The following is a 16,742-nucleotide window of genomic DNA, read 5'->3' as shown; positions in this document are numbered from 1 at the left end:
GTTAACCTATACTTTATTTTGTTACCTATACAACCTATATTGTTGTATTATATGTGAGAATGAGATTATGTCTTCACACGAATTCAAATATTTGGAAGTGATCTCTTTTGGATTTCTCCTTGTTAGTAATAAAAATGTTTTCTAGAGACAAGTATGTGTTGTGAGTACCTCAACTAATTTAAAATTAAAATTTTATTACTATGCTGAAGCATGAAGATTTCTAATTTGAGATACCACATAGCTTTTCCTAAAGTTTCACAGGTACACATGTTTCCTTTTTTCCCCACCAAGGTTTACCCCTTCTGGTACCCTGATGGCTCTCTTCTTGTGATTTTTTAACAGCTCTCAATTGGCTTCTTCATTACACACATTCTCAAGTCTTCCTTTATAAAACAGTATTTTTAAAAAACAAGAAATAATACAATAAATTTCAGTACAATACCCTTTTTACTTGTTTTGAAATATTTATTTATTTTTATAAATAGATGATGAGGTAAGTGGGTAGGTTTTTAAAAATGTCTTTGTTCCAGCTGGGAGCAGTGGCTCATACCTGTAATCCCAGCACTTTGGGAGGCCAAGACAGGTGGATCACTTGAGGTCAGGAGTTCAAGACTAGCCTGGCCAACATGGTGAAACCCCATCTCTACTAAAAATACAAAAAGTTAGCTGGGTATGGTGGTGCACCACTGTAATCCCAGTTACCCAGGAGGCCGAGGCAGGAGAATTGCTTGAACCCAGGAGGCAGAGGTTGCAGTGAGCCAAGATCACACCACTGTACTCCAGCCTGGGCGACAGAGCAAAACTCCATCTTAAAAAAAGAAAAAAAAAAAAAAAAAAAAAAGAATGCCTGTGTTTGGAGGAATAAAGGGAAAATAGTAGCATATGCACATTTACTTTTTTCATAATAGGGATCATTTTGTCTGTTTATTAGTGTTCATGTCGACATTAACCTGATTAGTTCATGTCCTTGTTTTGACTCTTTTAAAGAATATTAACTTTTCCTATTATTATTTATTTTATAATGTCCCAACTTTACACTAAATAGTAAAATTTAGACAAGCATTCTTGATTTCATTTATATATTCTAAAAGTTGGTTTATAAGTGAAAATACTGTTCTCTTTATAATCAATCCCCAAAATAACTGAATTATTTACACTGTAATTTTAGGAACCACACCATGAGGTTTTCCCTGAAGAATGGGAAGATAAAGCAAATGAGTTTCAAAGGATGCTTATTATTCGTTGCTTGAGGCCAGACAAGGTAAATGTGGGCTTTGAAAACAGCTCAATGATTCCAAAGCCTTATGCCTACTCAGTCCATCCAAATGTGCGTTTCCTTACGTAATCATGGGGGAGGTAGAGGAGCCTGCAGGAAATAATCCCACTTCTTTCTAATGCAGACATTTTTTTCAAAAAGTTTGTATATTTTTCTAAAACCATCCTAAATCAGTAACTAGTTGGATTATATTGTATAATTTTATGTATTTTGTGATTATTTGTTTTTAATTTATGGTTTTCAGTACTCACAATCTACTCCCTTTACATATTTGTAGTCTTATCTTTACTGTTAATACTTTGGTGAAATTAGTCAGTGATGTCAACATCAAGCTGATAGACTAGAATCTGTGGACTTCTCAAGTGCTATCCTTATATATAGTTTTTTGTTGGAATTTGAATTTAAGATATTCGTCATTATTGACAACAAAGGAAAATGTCAATATTGTTACTTTTAACTTCTTTAAATAATAAATTATATAACCAGTGAATCAGCAGACCTGTTATATTAGCAAATGTCAGTATTCATTAACATCTTCATTTGTATTAGATAAAAAAATTCACCTATGAATATTGACCGATATCCACAAAGATATCAATGTACTCTAAAAAAAATAGACATTAGCTATGTTGGAAAAAATTGAGAAAATATCCTAGTTGTCCATTATTACCACTCAAAGTTTGACATAAATATTTCAAAACTTATATTCAGTTTCATCTGTTAAGGAATAGGAGACAATATCTCCATCCTAACCAAAAGAAAAAAAAATAAAGCAGAATTTAGATTGTCAAAGTAATGTATTAATTTTTTAAAAATACACATCAGTGATAATATGGGTTAGGGGCATTTTTCCCTCTATGAGCCCTACTCTGTTCACTGAACACATGTAATTCTTGCATGATGTGGCAGTCTGTTCTTAGCCAAGGCCCAAGTATCCATTAGGCACAGGAGGCACAGTGCTTGGGAACCAGAATACTTCTAGGGGTCTATGAAAATGTTGTAGTTTCTTTTAAAATCAGAAGAATATAATCCAGCGTGTGTATATTTGTCTTTATACCAACAATGGTAAAATATAATTTTTAATTTTTTTTTAACGGAGAAAGGGGCCTATGAAGTACCTTGGGTCCACGAAAGTCACTCTGCTACCCCACTCTCTTATGCTGGAAGTAACTACAGTAGTTCAGCATTCTTTATGACCCTGGTGAGACATCCTACCCCTTGGTAGCCCTTTTAAAAAACGTAATCTCCATGAAAATGCTAGTGTTAAGCCTCACAAGTTTTCACTTCATATGTTAAAGATGGGAGAATATGAGATGCTTCACAGTGTTGTTTAATGTGGCTTCCTCCTCTAAAACATTTTATTAAAATTTTCAGTTTTTCACTTTGTTTTCTAAGCTAGATAAAAACTGTTATACTATAATGGCTCTGGATGTACCACTGACCTTCCTCCCTCAATATTAAAAAAAAAAAGTTCGTGTTTTATATTAAGTTTAATTAAAAGTGATTAATGAGCCATTTCCTAATTGCAGCAGTTTTGTCTGCAAATATTTTCCCCCAGTTCAATGTTTTTTAAAATTTGACACTTTAATCTGAAAATACATGGAGCTATCAATAAGATGAAATATCTCTTTCTACGTTCACTCTCTTTTTAAAGTATATTCGAGGGAGGTGGGAAGTTACATAGTCAAGCTGAGGGGTTTTTTTGGTGGGGGACAGGTTGGTTTGTATGTTTTTTGTTTGTTTTTAAATCATTGGAGGTTAAATTTATGGTTTTATACTTCTTTCAGCTACTTTGCCTAGTAATTTAGCCCTCTGTCTTGTATCATCTTCATATATATTTTAAAATCTCCTCTACAGTTTCCCCATTTTACTTGGATAGATGCATAGATATGTGGACAATACTACTCATCAGTATTTCTGGTTCTTCTCTCCTGTGCACACTTGAAGTGGGAGGATTGTGGCCATACATCTTACTTTGACCAATAAAATGTGAGCAGAAGTGTTAGAGCAGAAGCATTTAACTGCCAGGGTCAGATTCTCTGAGGTGCTCTCCCTGCCATCAAAATAGTGGAATCACATATTGCTGCTATTTAAGCACTATAAGCAGGCTTGACTGCTGAGCCAATGCATGGAGACAGTTGCCTTAAGACTCAGATGACTTTGCAGGAACAAGAAGTAAGTTTTCATGTGTTAAGCCACTGCAGTTTGGAAACTGTTTGCCAACACAGCTAAACTCAGTCTATCCTGGTGATACAATTAACTAGGTACCATTAGCGACACCTCCACACTCATGTCCTTAATAAAAAAATAATTGTTAGTATGCCGTTATATTATCCAGTAGCTTCAAACCCTTTAATTTTACTGTTACCAGGTGCTCCAATTTCTATTGGTGAAATAATGATTTTGGAATCTATATATGATAAAATAATACATGGCTATTATGCTTTTACAAGAATGATTTTCCAAAGAAGAATGGTAGTAGAATACCAGGGAGAAGAACATTGCTGAATGGGGCTAATATCTGAGCTAGTACTCTATAAGAGTTTATTTCTTTTTCACCTCTAAGAGATAATCTGTATAGCCACAGATATCCAGGAAAATCAGCAATTAATTGCTCTCTAGTTTACTGTATGCTCCATGAGCACAATTTGGGGGGGTCTCCTTCCCCCCCTCTCCCCTCAAAACCAGCCCCACTCAGTGGTAAGAAGCCACAAATAGGCCCTCTAACGCTCCAGTTTGAAAAAATGTAAGAGTCTCACTAAATCACCAGTAGAAAAAATGATATGGGCTTGCACTTTCCTTTAGAATTTAATAGTTTATAGTGTTTTATTGACAAAAGAAACATATCAAATGGATAAATACTGAGGTGTGGAATGTTTTGAGTCCATTTACAAAATGAAGAGCTTCTGGCCACAGTTCTAACCTTCTAAATGGTAAACAAACAGCAAATTAATCAGCTTTCAATAAGAAACTTGTCAAATATAAGTTAATATGTTTCTCTGGCCTCAGATAAATCCAGTAGGAACTTGCAATAAATAGCAAAACATACATAGAAGACCGCAGACTTCTTCCCTGCCTGTGGGAGAATGGTTGCCTAAATTAGTCTGTAAGTTTTGTTACTGACAGATTTCATTTTACAAACCTAACGCTGGCATAATCAGATTGAAGAGGCAAACCCAATTCTGTTGCCTTGCAAACTGAATAGCTAACACAGGTTCATTTACCTCAGGAGTTACAATTCAGTCTTGGGAGCAAGTTAAGTTTTGTTCAGCTTCAACATTAAGAGTGAAACACTGCAGTTAGTCTCTGATCACTCTCAGGTGAGCACCCCTAACTTGATCCTCCAGTGCTAGCAGACAGAAAGAAGAATCACACTCTGCCAGACCCATTTGCCTGTGCAAAGTGACACCAGTTTGAACCACTCACAGAAGTGAGGCCATTTATAATTCAAACTTGCTTCAAGTAAAACCATGCACTTAAAACCCATGTTCTTTTCATTTTGTTTGCAAAACTATAATTTCATGAAGTTAGCCGTGGGAAGAAAGAGATTACGGAAAAAGTGGGGTTTTTTTTGTTAATTTTTTAAAAATCTATTGAGAAAAGACCAGCTATAGGAAAATAATAATAAAGAAAAGGGTAAGGCCAAGTCCTGGGACAGATAATTAGGATATTTTTCATCTTCTGACAATAAGTTTGACATCTGTGACCATTCAAAATATCTGAAACATTTATCATATGTGAAATAAGTCAGACACAGAAAGACGAATACTGAATGTTCTCACTTATAAGTGAGAGCTAAATAATGTGTATATCTGGATATAGAGTGTAGAATGACAAACAGAGGAGACTCAGAAGGGTGAACGGTGTGGCAGGGTGGATGACCAGAGATTACTTAAGGGGTACAATGTACATTATCTGGGTAACGGATACCCTAAAAGCCCTGACCTTACCACAACACAATCTATACATGTAAAAAATTGCACTCGCACCCTATAAATTTATACAAAGTTTTTGTTTTGTTTTTGTTTTTCCTTTTTGATTTTGTTTTTTTTGTTTTGAGACAGAGTCTCTTTGTCACCCAGGCTGGAATGCAGTGGCACCATCTCCTCTCAGTGCAACCTCCACCTCCTGGGTTTGAGTGATTCTCATGTCTTGGCCTCCTGAGTAGCTGAGATTACAGACATGCACCACCATGCCCAGCTAATCTTAAAAAAATTTTTTTTGAGATGGAGTTTCGTTCTCGTTGCCTAGGCTGGAGTGCAGTGGCATAATCTCGACTCATTGCAACCTCCACCTCCCGGGTTCAAGTGATTCTTGTGCCTCAGCTTCTCGAGTAGCTGGAATTATAGGCACACGCCACCATACCCTTATTTTTAGTAGAGACAGGGTTTCACCATGTTGGCCAGGCTGGTCTTGAACTCCTGCCCTCAGGTGATCCACCCACCTCAGCCTCCCAAAGTGCTGGGATCACAGGTGTGAGCCACCATGCCTGGCTGAAATTTATACAGATTTTAAATAAGAACAAAAAACAAAACCTGAAACATAAAATAACATCTATAAATGAAACTTTATGTGTAGGTGAATTAATTATGTATAGATGAATTAATTATTCTGTGATTTTTAATATTTTTGTAATTAGAACCCCACTTTCACAAAAATAGGCATCCTGAGCTTTTTATCAATTTAGTCATTCAATGGATGTTTATTTTGTGCAAACAGTATATATGTCATCCTCATAGGTAGGTCCATGCTATCAGGCATTTATAAATGTGTTGTTGCTCACCTATACATTTTCCATATTTGAATGAATCTAGAGAAATATTGGGAGGGATTAAAAAAAATCTGATCCCTAACACACATATTCCTCCATTGGCTCTCAGCTCCCCACCCTAACACACTCAGTCTCTCAGTCACACATGCACTAGGACTGACAGAAGGCATTGTGACATGTCAATTATTTTTACTTACAGATCTTGTATAAATAAATGTTTCATAGACTATAAAATTGAAGTTTGGAAGTATTTGCGATGTTTTACAGAGTAGACCATCGTTTTAAGATACTTGGCACCTGCACATTGCTCCTGCAGTTTGCTTCAAGTTGAGAAAAGTTGCAGGCTGGTGGAATTGTCTACATAGTGCAGTGTGTTGTATATACACACAATTCCATTCTTGTATCTGAGCAGCTATTCAGTCGGGGTGATGCTGGGGCCTTCAAAAAATCTTTCCATTACTCCTTCTCTTGAGATACCGCTGCTCTCTTCTGAAACTGGTATGCTTTTGTAGCCCCTTGTCTACTAGGAGTTTAATTTTAAACTGTAAGGTAGTGTTCACAATATTCTGTGAAGGGGGAATCCATTCATTTGCAAGAATTTGTGACTAAAAAATGAACAACAAATATTTACGACAATTTTGTGCATATATATATATATATATTTCAGAGCAGGAAAAAAAGTACTTTTGGTAGTTAATAGACGAGAAATTGAAATTAGATAATAGTCTTAGTCTGTTCTGTGTTGCTGTAACAGACAACCTAAGGCTTTGTCACTTATAAAGAAGAGAGATTAGAAACTCATGGTTCTACAGGCTGGAAAGTGCAAGAAGCATGGCATCAGCATCTGCTTGGCTTCTGGTGAGGGCTTTTGTGCAATGTCACAGCATGGCAGAAGGTCGAAGGGGAAGCAGACACCCAGAGGGTGTCTTGACTTTATATCAACTAATTCTTCAATTCATTCCATTTGTTTTGTCAGCACAGAAGTACTGGATATAGGAAAAGAGAAGCATAATAGTAAAGGGAGTACAGATTTGACAAAACAAAGGAGAAAATTGAAACATGAAACATGAGTGGATTTTTCTCTCCCACATTATTTTCTCCTGTGTTTTGTTCCTAGATTTACTTTTGCCTTTCATTTTGAGGCTTTTTTAATGAGGAAAAATAGGTATCAATTGATTTTTTTCCAGGAAAATAGAATAGCTTTAGGCTGAGTAATTAACAACATTGTTTCAATTTCTGTCGCACTTAATGAAGGTGTCAAAATATTTGTTTGATGTGAGTGAGGCATGAACATGGGAGCCAGGCGACAATGTCTCCTGCTTGACTTTATCAGAAGCATTGCAGATGTGCCCTTGAAAAGTGAAGTAGAAAAAGATCCGTTACATGTTATTAATATAGCATTTAATCCCCTGTTCAGGGAGAAGCATTTTTAGGCCTTCCTTGCTTTGCTATATATTGAATTTTCTTTTTTGCATAAAAGACAACCAAGCCTAATTAACAATATCATGTTAGAGTATTGAAATACCAAATAACTTCTTTAAAGTAGCTACTTTAGAGTAATAAATGTATACCTTTTATCACACATCCACTTGCCATGATTGGAATTTATATTCACTTTGAAAATAAATAGCAGCTACAAATATACATATGGACAACATGATGAACACAATTTGTTTAATTATTGGTGTACTTTGAGTTTGTCCCCACCAAAGCTCACCTTGAAATTTAATCCCAAATGTGGCGGTGTTGGGAGGAGAGGCCTAATGGGAGGTGTGAGGGTCATGAGAGTAGATCCCTTATAAATGGCTTGGTGTAGACCCTTTGTCAGAAAGCAGGAATGATGTACCCGAGGCTGTACATCAGTCATACTGAATGCAATTCCACCCCTAAATCAAGGCCTGAAAAGGACCAATTAGCAGAGACACCAAGCTGCAGAGTTCTGCTGTTTCTCAAACAGGCTCCCAGAAAATTCTCAGACAATGCTATCAGAAATTCTACACAACATAGTTTTGTCTGGTTTCCTGGGTGTGTGGCTTGTTTCTCTTGAATAGAGCTCTTCCTTTCCTTCTTCTTTTCCACAGTGGCATCAATTCTTTCTGGATGATGTGGGAAATTTTGCACAACTTAAACTAAAATTTCTACTTTTGAGTTGTGAATTTTTGAAACATAATTAGTGTTTTATAACTTAAGAGTTCAGGTTCCTTCTTCAGCCACTATGTCTTGAACATTCATTTCAAGGGGACAAAAAAAGTCTTTGAATGTTTGTATCAATTACCACTAATCTTTTATTATCTAAATATTTTATAATATTTCCTATCTAAAAGGCATTTATATAAACATTGATGCCTTGGACTCCCCACCATTAATGAATACCTAAACTAATAGAGCTAGGGTATTTTGTTTTAAAACTCCTTTGAATCTAAATTTTTAATGGTTTTAGGCAGATTTTGAATATTCTTCCAACTATATCCTTGTCTCTTTCTAGGTTATTCCAATGTTGCAGGAATTTATAATCAACAGATTGGGACGTGCATTCATTGAACCACCCCCCTTTGATTTAGCCAAGGCATTTGGAGACAGTAACTGCTGTGCACCACTGATTTTCGTGCTCTCTCCTGGAGTAGATCCCATGGCTGCCCTTCTAAAATTTGCTGATGACCAGGTACCTTACAATAGATGAAGTTATCGGATATTATTTTTAAAAAGCAATACTTGCTTATAATTGAAATTTTAAGGATGAGGGAAAGGTAGAAATTTGTCATTCAGCCTTTGAAAGTTATCACAAGTTGACAGAATCCCAAGAAAATGATACTAAAATGGCAGCACTGACACTAAAAAAGAACTCCTTATCCAAATTAAAATTTAATTAAAACTAGAATTGGGATTTAAGTGGCATTTACTTTTATTTGGGGTTGGGGGACAGGAAACTCTTTGACATTATTTGCACCAGTGTATGAACTTGGGTTGATTTAATGAATTCAAGCCTGGACAGTGGCCACAGGGGTGCACCTTTTCTGATCCCACCCCTCTGCCACTCTCTAAAGGGGGGCCTTCATTGACTTTCCAGAACAATTGTACGTTGTGGTCACTGTATTAGATTAAAATATGTTCTGGCCGGGCACGGTGGCTCACACTTGTAATCCCAACACTTTGGGAGGCCAAGGCGGGCAGATCACGAGGTCAGGAGATCGAGACCATCCTGGCCAACACGGTGAAACCCCGTCTCTACTAAAAATACAAAAAAAAATTAGCTGGGCATGGTTGCAGACGCCTGTAGTCCCAGCTACTCGGGAGGCTGAGGCAGGAGAATGGCGTGAACCCAGGAGGCTGAGCTTGCAGTGAGCCGAGATCGCACCATAGCACTCCAGCCTGGGCGACAGAGTGAGACTCCATCTCAAAAAAAAAAAAAAAAAAAAAAAAAAAAAAAAAAAAAAAAAAAATTCTACTATTTACATGCCTTGTCTTTAAAAATTAATTCAAATGAATTCAGTACAAATGTTCTTACATCATATGGTCTAGAACAAGAAAATAATAATAAACAGATGATTGGGCATTTCCTGAGTTGATTTTTTTCGATTTGGTACAATTAAAATAACACAGTGTGGTAATGCTACTGATATTTCTAAAGCCACCACCACCACTTGTATTGAGTGCTTAATGTATACTGTTGACTTTGCTAGACCTTGTTACATACATGTTCTACAACTCCATAAGGTAGATGGTGGTATCTCTATTATACAGATAGGAACACTAAAGCATGGACAGGTTAAGTATCTCCTCAAAGGCCACGTAGCTGAGAGGTTAAAAAAAATTTACTAGGCCAAAAAAAATTGATATAAGACATAGAAAAAAATTTAAGAAGACTTTTAACATAAGGAGGAAATAAAAAGGACTGGCTGCCTTGCAGCAACTCCTAAAACCTAAAGCTGAAAAGAAAACTATAAATAGGTGAACTTGTCCTATTTCCTCCAGATTTTTGAATTGTGTATTTTTGCATGAGTGTAATTCTCATATGCAGAAGAATAGATGGCTTAGCATAGTACTTATTATTTGTTGAAGAAGCATTGGAATGTGGCTGTGGTGATTGGAGGAGATGAGGTCTGAGACGTGTGAAGGACCAGATCATGTAGGGTCTCTGTAGGCCACATTAAGGACATTGAGTAAGATGGGAAGATGGAGGAGTAGGGTTTTAAGCAGCAAACTGACATGATCTGACCTATAATTTATAAAGTTCATCCTAGTTGGAGCCTGAAGAATTTATTTGGGTGGTGCAGAATAGAAAGAGGCCCTTAGTAAGGGGGGGTGGCTATTGAAAGTCCAGGAAGAGCAATGGTGGGTAGGAGTAGAGTGGGAATGGTGGAAGTGTTCACTTCTACGAAGGACTCACCTCTCCTAGTCAACACAAGCTTGACGACCCTTTGAGCCCCTCCTAGTTGCTTTTATATCTCTCCTCACACTGTACATATGATTATTCTCTGGCTCCTATGTGGGTCCTGCTCATGCATTCTCTTCTCTTGCTGTCTCCTCTTCTTCCAGAAACAGCAGGATCCAGCTCTACTTTGTTTTCTGCTGCCTCTACCAGCTAGTGACAATAAGCCATGGGTATTCGGGAGGGGCTGAGACCCCACTCTTCCATATCCAGGCCTCTTCTAAAGGGGAAGTCTAGTGATAACTACCCCAGAAAGGAGACCCAGAAGCCATGGACGAATTAGAATACAGTAGAACTGAATATAGGAAAACATTCCCACAGAATTCTCTAAAGAAACTGACATGGGAATCAGTGGCAATTTTTAAAATTCTCTTTTATACAGTAGCCAAAGTAACTAAAATATAGTTATTCAAAGATCTGGAGGAAACAGGACAAGTTCATCTGTCTCTTTTTAGTTTTCTTTTCAGATTTGGATTTTAGGAGTTGCTGCAAGACTGCCAGTGCCTTTCATCTCCTCCTTATGTTAAAAGTCTATTTAATTTATTCTTTCTATCCCTTCTATCAACAACCAAAGACTCTACAGAATTTTCCATTTATTGCCATGACTATTTCCTACGTGAATTGACTTGCTTTTTATCGAAGTGTTTATAAGATTCTTTGTCAAAGAGAGTTTTTTAGGGATGCATGTGTTTGGCTTTTTGAGACATGTGACCCAATTAAATTGTAATATAATCAATGTTAACATTTAAAAAAATAACAATATTGATGTTTCTTAAAATGTGATTTTACATAACATCTCTACTATTCTTGTACACAGGGATATGGGGGATCAAAACTTAGCTCTTTATCTCTTGGTCAAGGCCAAGGGCCCATTGCTATGAAGATGTTAGAAAAAGCTGTCAAGGAAGGAACATGGGTTGTTCTTCAGAACTGTCACCTTGCCACCTCTTGGATGCCAACCCTTGAGAAAGTCTGTGAGGTAAAAATGCAAGTTTATACTTATTAGATTGCATTCCCTGGATCTAATTAGTAGTATACATAACATTCGGGTAGCTCCATTCCCCTCTAATTTGGAGCATTGCAGGTTAGTGCTTTGGCTGGATTGCAGGAGAGAGAGGCTCACATTGAAAACCAGATCTGGAGGAACAGAGGCGAGCACATAGCCAGGCCTGGGCAAATCCCTCTTAACAGGGACAAGGGCTCATCCAGTGAGATGGAAATATCCTCAATCCTGAGGAGCAGGCTGAAGAAGGAGAGTAAACCACAGGGTAGATATACATCAACTTACTTTTTATAACAATGGCCTAAAGCAACCAAGGAGGACTGTTCAAGGTGAAATTCATGTGGCCACTCTCAACTCAAAGGCTTCAGAATGTCACTTTTCTTTAACTTACTTCTCTCCCACTTGGCCAGTTACCCTGCCACAGTAGAGAAATCTGAAACCCAAAGGGCACTGTTCCCACCCACCTTGCAGTGGGTCATGGGACTTCCCTGTTCTGGTTGGCAGAAATTCCAGGAAAAAAACTCCATGTAGCTCAACTGAGTAAACAGAAAGCCTGGCACTTGATCTCAACAAACAGAGAAAATGAATCCTCTGGAATTACCCATGACTCTAGCCCACTCCTAACTCCCTTCTAAATAACCATGGTGATGATAGAACTTGCACCATCCACCCATCTGGCTTTGTTTTTTCTTTACGTCACTTAGCGCCAGTTTGTTCTGGCCGTGTCTCCCACTAGAATGTAAGCATCATGAAGACAGTGACTTTGTCTTTATCTGTTGTATTCTCTGCTTTCCCTCCAGCACCTTGAACAGTGAGGCCCATAGGATACAATCAAGCAATATCTTCACTGCCTGACACTTTTCAATGGCCTCCCAAGGCATGCAAGACAAAGTTCAAACCCCCAACATGACCTACAGCACTCTTCAGAACCTGACCTTTGCCTACTTCTCAAGTTTCTTCTCAGGCCACTTTCATCATGACTTCCATGCTCTAGCCTTTTGAACTTCTTTCACTTTTATTGGTGCAGCACACTTTTTCAAGAGTATAGGTCATCATAGTTGATGTAATTTCTGCCTGAAAAACTATTCTTTTTATCATTTGCCTTACAACATTTCCTTATACTTCATGCCTTATATCAGAGGTGTTTGTTGTTGTTGTTGTTGTTGTTTTGAGATGAAGTCTCAATCTGTCACCCGGGCTGGAGTGCAGTGGCACGATCTTGGCTCACTGCAACCTCCGCCCCCTGGGTTCAAGCGATTCTGGTGCCTCCGCCTCCCGAGTAGCTAGGATTACAGGCACCTGCCACCATGGCCGGCTAAATTTTTGTATTTTTAGTAGAGACAGGGTTTCACCATGTTGGCCAGGCTGGTCTCGAACTCTTGAGCTCAGGTGATCCGCCCGCCTTGGCCTCCCAAAGTGCTGGGATTACAGGCGTGAGCCATCATGCCTGGCCTATCAGAGGTTTTATGTTTGTGCCTGTCTGCTTATGGTTCATCTGTCTCCAGACTGAGACTGTTCTCATGACCTGTTGAATTGTATCATATATACCATCACAGAGTCCTGTAAGAGAGAAATCTGTCCCTGACTTATCTGAGTGCCTTGTTTATTCTCACAACCTGGCTACAGCAAGAAAAATGGATTAGTCTTTAATCTAGCTCTGGGGCAGAGAATTATTTCTGTAAATATTTCAGCAACATCAGTGCATATACAAGAGTTTTGGGAATGTCTTAGTTATTTTAACCAACTCTAAATTATATAGCACTTTTGTAAACTTTATAATCGTATGAATTAATGTTACCAAGGAGAATGACAACACCTTGGGCCTTCTCAACAAGGCGTTATTGTTTTAGGAGCAGCATCAGATTTTAAAGCTTTTGCTGAAAATTGCAGCAGTTACATTTCTACTTTGTAAAAATACTTCCTCCCCCTTCCAACTCATCCTTCATATGTATGCTTTTGAGATTTTCTTTGGGTTTTATTTACCCTTTTGTATCTGATTTATTTTCTTACAGGAGTTAAGCCCGGAGTCAACACATCCAGATTTCCGAATGTGGCTAACGAGTTACCCATCTCCAAATTTCCCTGTGTCAGTACTGCAGAATGGAGTGAAAATGACCAATGAAGCACCAAAAGGTTTACGGGCTAATATCATTCGATCATACCTCATGGACCCGATCTCTGATCCGGAGTTCTTTGGCAGCTGCAAAAAGCCTGTTAGTAATGGTTAAGTCTTGTTACCTCGGCCCTGTAAAGCACTTCAAGTGGCCCCTGGTGATCATGGATGTGTGCACTGAGTAAAACTGAAAATTAAATAGGCCTCCTGCACCGCAGCGCAGTAGGTTTGGATAACTGATTATTGACTGTGCTGAAGTCAATTTTATTAATATTTTATTTTAATTTTAGCACCAGCCTCATTCCTGCTCAGCTGAGATCTTATGGGGTGTCATTAATAATGTAGCTTTCTATTTAGAAAGTCAGCTGTAAGCCATTCCCAGTACAAATCTGCAAGGTTGGAGAATCTTGTTTCAGGATATTAACTGAGCCTTGTGCTATTTAGAGCCATGTCTCTAAATTAAAACATAAAAATATTTCCTTCATATAACTATAATGAGAGCCAAAATGATTTTACTTCTTGATTGATGGGACTCATAAGGGTCTTTTTTAGCGTCACCAGGCAAGCAGAGAAACCACCCACTGCTTTCATGATTAGAATTATGTACGTGAATGTCTGTGACCTAAAATTGTTTCACAGCGTTTTGCCATAATTAAAAATGGAAGAGTTTCTTTTTAAGAGGGGTTATGAACTTTAGGAAGTTTTTGCTGTTAAAAAGCTCACACGCTTGATGTCTGAATTTGTTTTAAGTGCACATCAAAAGAAAACATTAAAAATAAAGAAGTACTTTCATTAAACAAAAGTCTTGGGTACTAAAACATAAAAGGGGGCCTATATTTAAAACTAAGTCAAACCATCTCTTAAGCTTCTAAGATCTGCCATAGGACTAGCTTTTGCATTGATTAGGGCCAGAGAGAGCAGGTTACTCCCAGATAGATGATGATGGCATTTCTGCGTATGATGGACTAGACAGAGCCTCTTTGCAAAATTTTAACTCAAACCCTCCCTTTCTTCTAGAACAAAAGGTCTCTCCAGCAGTAGTCACCTATATTTCAGGTCCAGGAATTTATGAAACACAGCCCGAACGAAAACCAAAGTCTCATTAAATGCCAAAGCAGCACATCATAATTTTTGTTTTAACTTTTTATTTGAAAATAATTTTAATCTTACAGAAAAAATGCGAGTATAAAAATAGTACAAGGGCCAGGCATGATGGCTTACACCTGTAATCCCAGTGCCTTGGGAGGCTGAGGCAAGAGGATTGTTTGAGGCCAGGAGTTTGTGGTCAGCCTGGACAATATAGTGAGACCCCTACCTCTATAAAAATAAATAAATAAAAAATTAGCCAGGCTTGGTGGCACACACCTATAGTCCCAGCTACTCAAGAGGCTGAGGAGGGAGGATCGCTGGAGCCCAGGAGTTTAAGGCTGCAGTGAGCCATGATCATCCCACTGCACTCCAGCCTGGGTGACAGAGCAAGAAGACCCTATTTCTAAATAAATAAATAAATAACAATAGTACAAGGAACATCCCTCCACCTTTTTACCCATATTCATCTCCTGTTAATATTTTATTCCTTTTGCTTTATTATTTGTGTTTCCTCTCTCTCTCTCTCCCCCTTCCCCTGACCATCCCTCCCCTGCCCCCACATCAGGTACATGTAAATCAGATAAGTTAGATATATCATGGCCCTTTATCATTACATTTTTTTGGTGTAAATTTTGTAAGAATAGGGATATTATCTTATTCTGGTACAGTTATTACTTTTAATAAGTTTAAGAAGGATACACTGTTATTTAATCTATCATTTGTGTTTCAATTTTGTCAGTTGATGCAGTAATATCCATTTCCCGTCCCTGACAGCATTGGTCTAGTATTCAGTATTATACTTAATTGCCTCGTCTCTTTTGTCTCTTTTAATCTGGCACATTTTCCTATTCTTTCTTTGTCTTTTATGACATTGATATCTCTGAAGAAGTCATCTCCCTCTGGTTTTTTAATATGTGTGTGTGTGTGTCTGTGTCTGTGTCTGTGTGTGTGTGTATTTTTTGGTTTTTTTGTACTTTCAACTTTTATTTTAGATTCAGGGGATACATTTACAGGTTTGTTAAATGGGTATATTAAGTGATGCTGAGGTTTGGGATATGAATGATCCTGTCACCCAGGTAGTGAGCATAGTACCCAACAGTTTTTAAGCCCTTGCCCCCTCACTCCCTTTCCCCTTAGTAGTCTCCAGTATCGTTCCTTTTTTTTTTTTTTTTTTTTTTTTTTGAGACAGGGTCTCACTCTATTGCCCAGGTTGGATTGCAGTGGCTCAATCACAGCTCACTGCAACCTCCACCTCTTGGGCTCAAACGATTATCCCACCTCAGCCTCATGAGTAGATGGGACTACACGTGCACACCACCACACCTGGCTAATTTTTATATTTTTTGGTAGAGACTGGGTTTCACCATGTTGGCCAGGCTGGTCTCAGACACTTGACCTAAGTGGTCCGCCCTCCTTGGCCTTCCGAAGTGCTAGGATTACAGGCATGAGCCACTGCACCTGGCCTATTGTTTCCTTCTTTATGTCTGTGTTTACCCAATGTTTAGCTCCTACTTATAAGTGAGAAGATGCAGTATTTGGTTTTCTGCTCCTGCATTAACTGTCTTAGGATAATGGCCTCCAGCTGCATCCATGTTGCTGCAAAGGGCCTGACTTCATTCTTTTTTATGGCTGCATAGTATGCCACAGTGTATAAGTACTACATTTTCTTAATCCAGTCCATCATTGACGTACACTAAGGTTGATTCCATGTCTTCGCTATTGCAATTAGTGCTGAGAATATATGAGTTCATGTGTCTTTTGAGTAGAATGTTTTATCTTCTCTGGATATACACACAGTAATGGGATTGTTTGGTGGAATGGTTGTTCTGTTTTAAGTTATTTAAGAAATCTCCAAACTGCTTTCCACAGCGGCTAAATTAATTTACATTCCTACCAACAGTGTATAAGCATTCCCTTTTCTCTGCAGCCTCACCAGCATCGATTGTGTTTTGACTTTTTTTTTTTTTTTTGAGACGGAGTCTCGCTATCACCCAGGTTGAAGTGCAATGGCGCGATCTCGGCTCACTGCAGGCTCCGCCCCCCGGGGTTCACGCCATTCTC

At 38.2% G+C, this 16,742-nt stretch overlaps 1 protein-coding gene across 10 annotated transcripts in view; it reads left to right on the top strand.

Moving 5' to 3' along the window:
* Nucleotides 1-16,742, top strand: part of DNAH7 (dynein axonemal heavy chain 7) — a 393,327-nt gene that overhangs the window by 325,396 nt on the left and 51,189 nt on the right. For all 10 annotated transcript variants that reach the window (XM_054679168.2, XM_054679169.2, XM_054679172.2 and 7 more), the window contains 4 exons: nucleotides 1,169-1,261; nucleotides 8,533-8,709; nucleotides 11,294-11,455; nucleotides 13,492-13,692. In XM_054679168.2, the coding sequence (XP_054535143.1) occupies nucleotides 1,169-1,261; nucleotides 8,533-8,709; nucleotides 11,294-11,455; nucleotides 13,492-13,692 (633 nt within the window). The remainder of the gene's footprint in view (nucleotides 1-1,168; nucleotides 1,262-8,532; nucleotides 8,710-11,293; nucleotides 11,456-13,491; nucleotides 13,693-16,742) is intronic.

The sequence above is a fragment of the Pan troglodytes genome, chromosome 13, assembly GCF_028858775.2.
Source record: "Pan troglodytes isolate AG18354 chromosome 13, NHGRI_mPanTro3-v2.0_pri, whole genome shotgun sequence".
NCBI classification, from domain to species: Eukaryota; Metazoa; Chordata; class Mammalia; order Primates; family Hominidae; genus Pan; species Pan troglodytes.
This window is presented reverse-complemented; position numbering and strand designations above follow the sequence as displayed.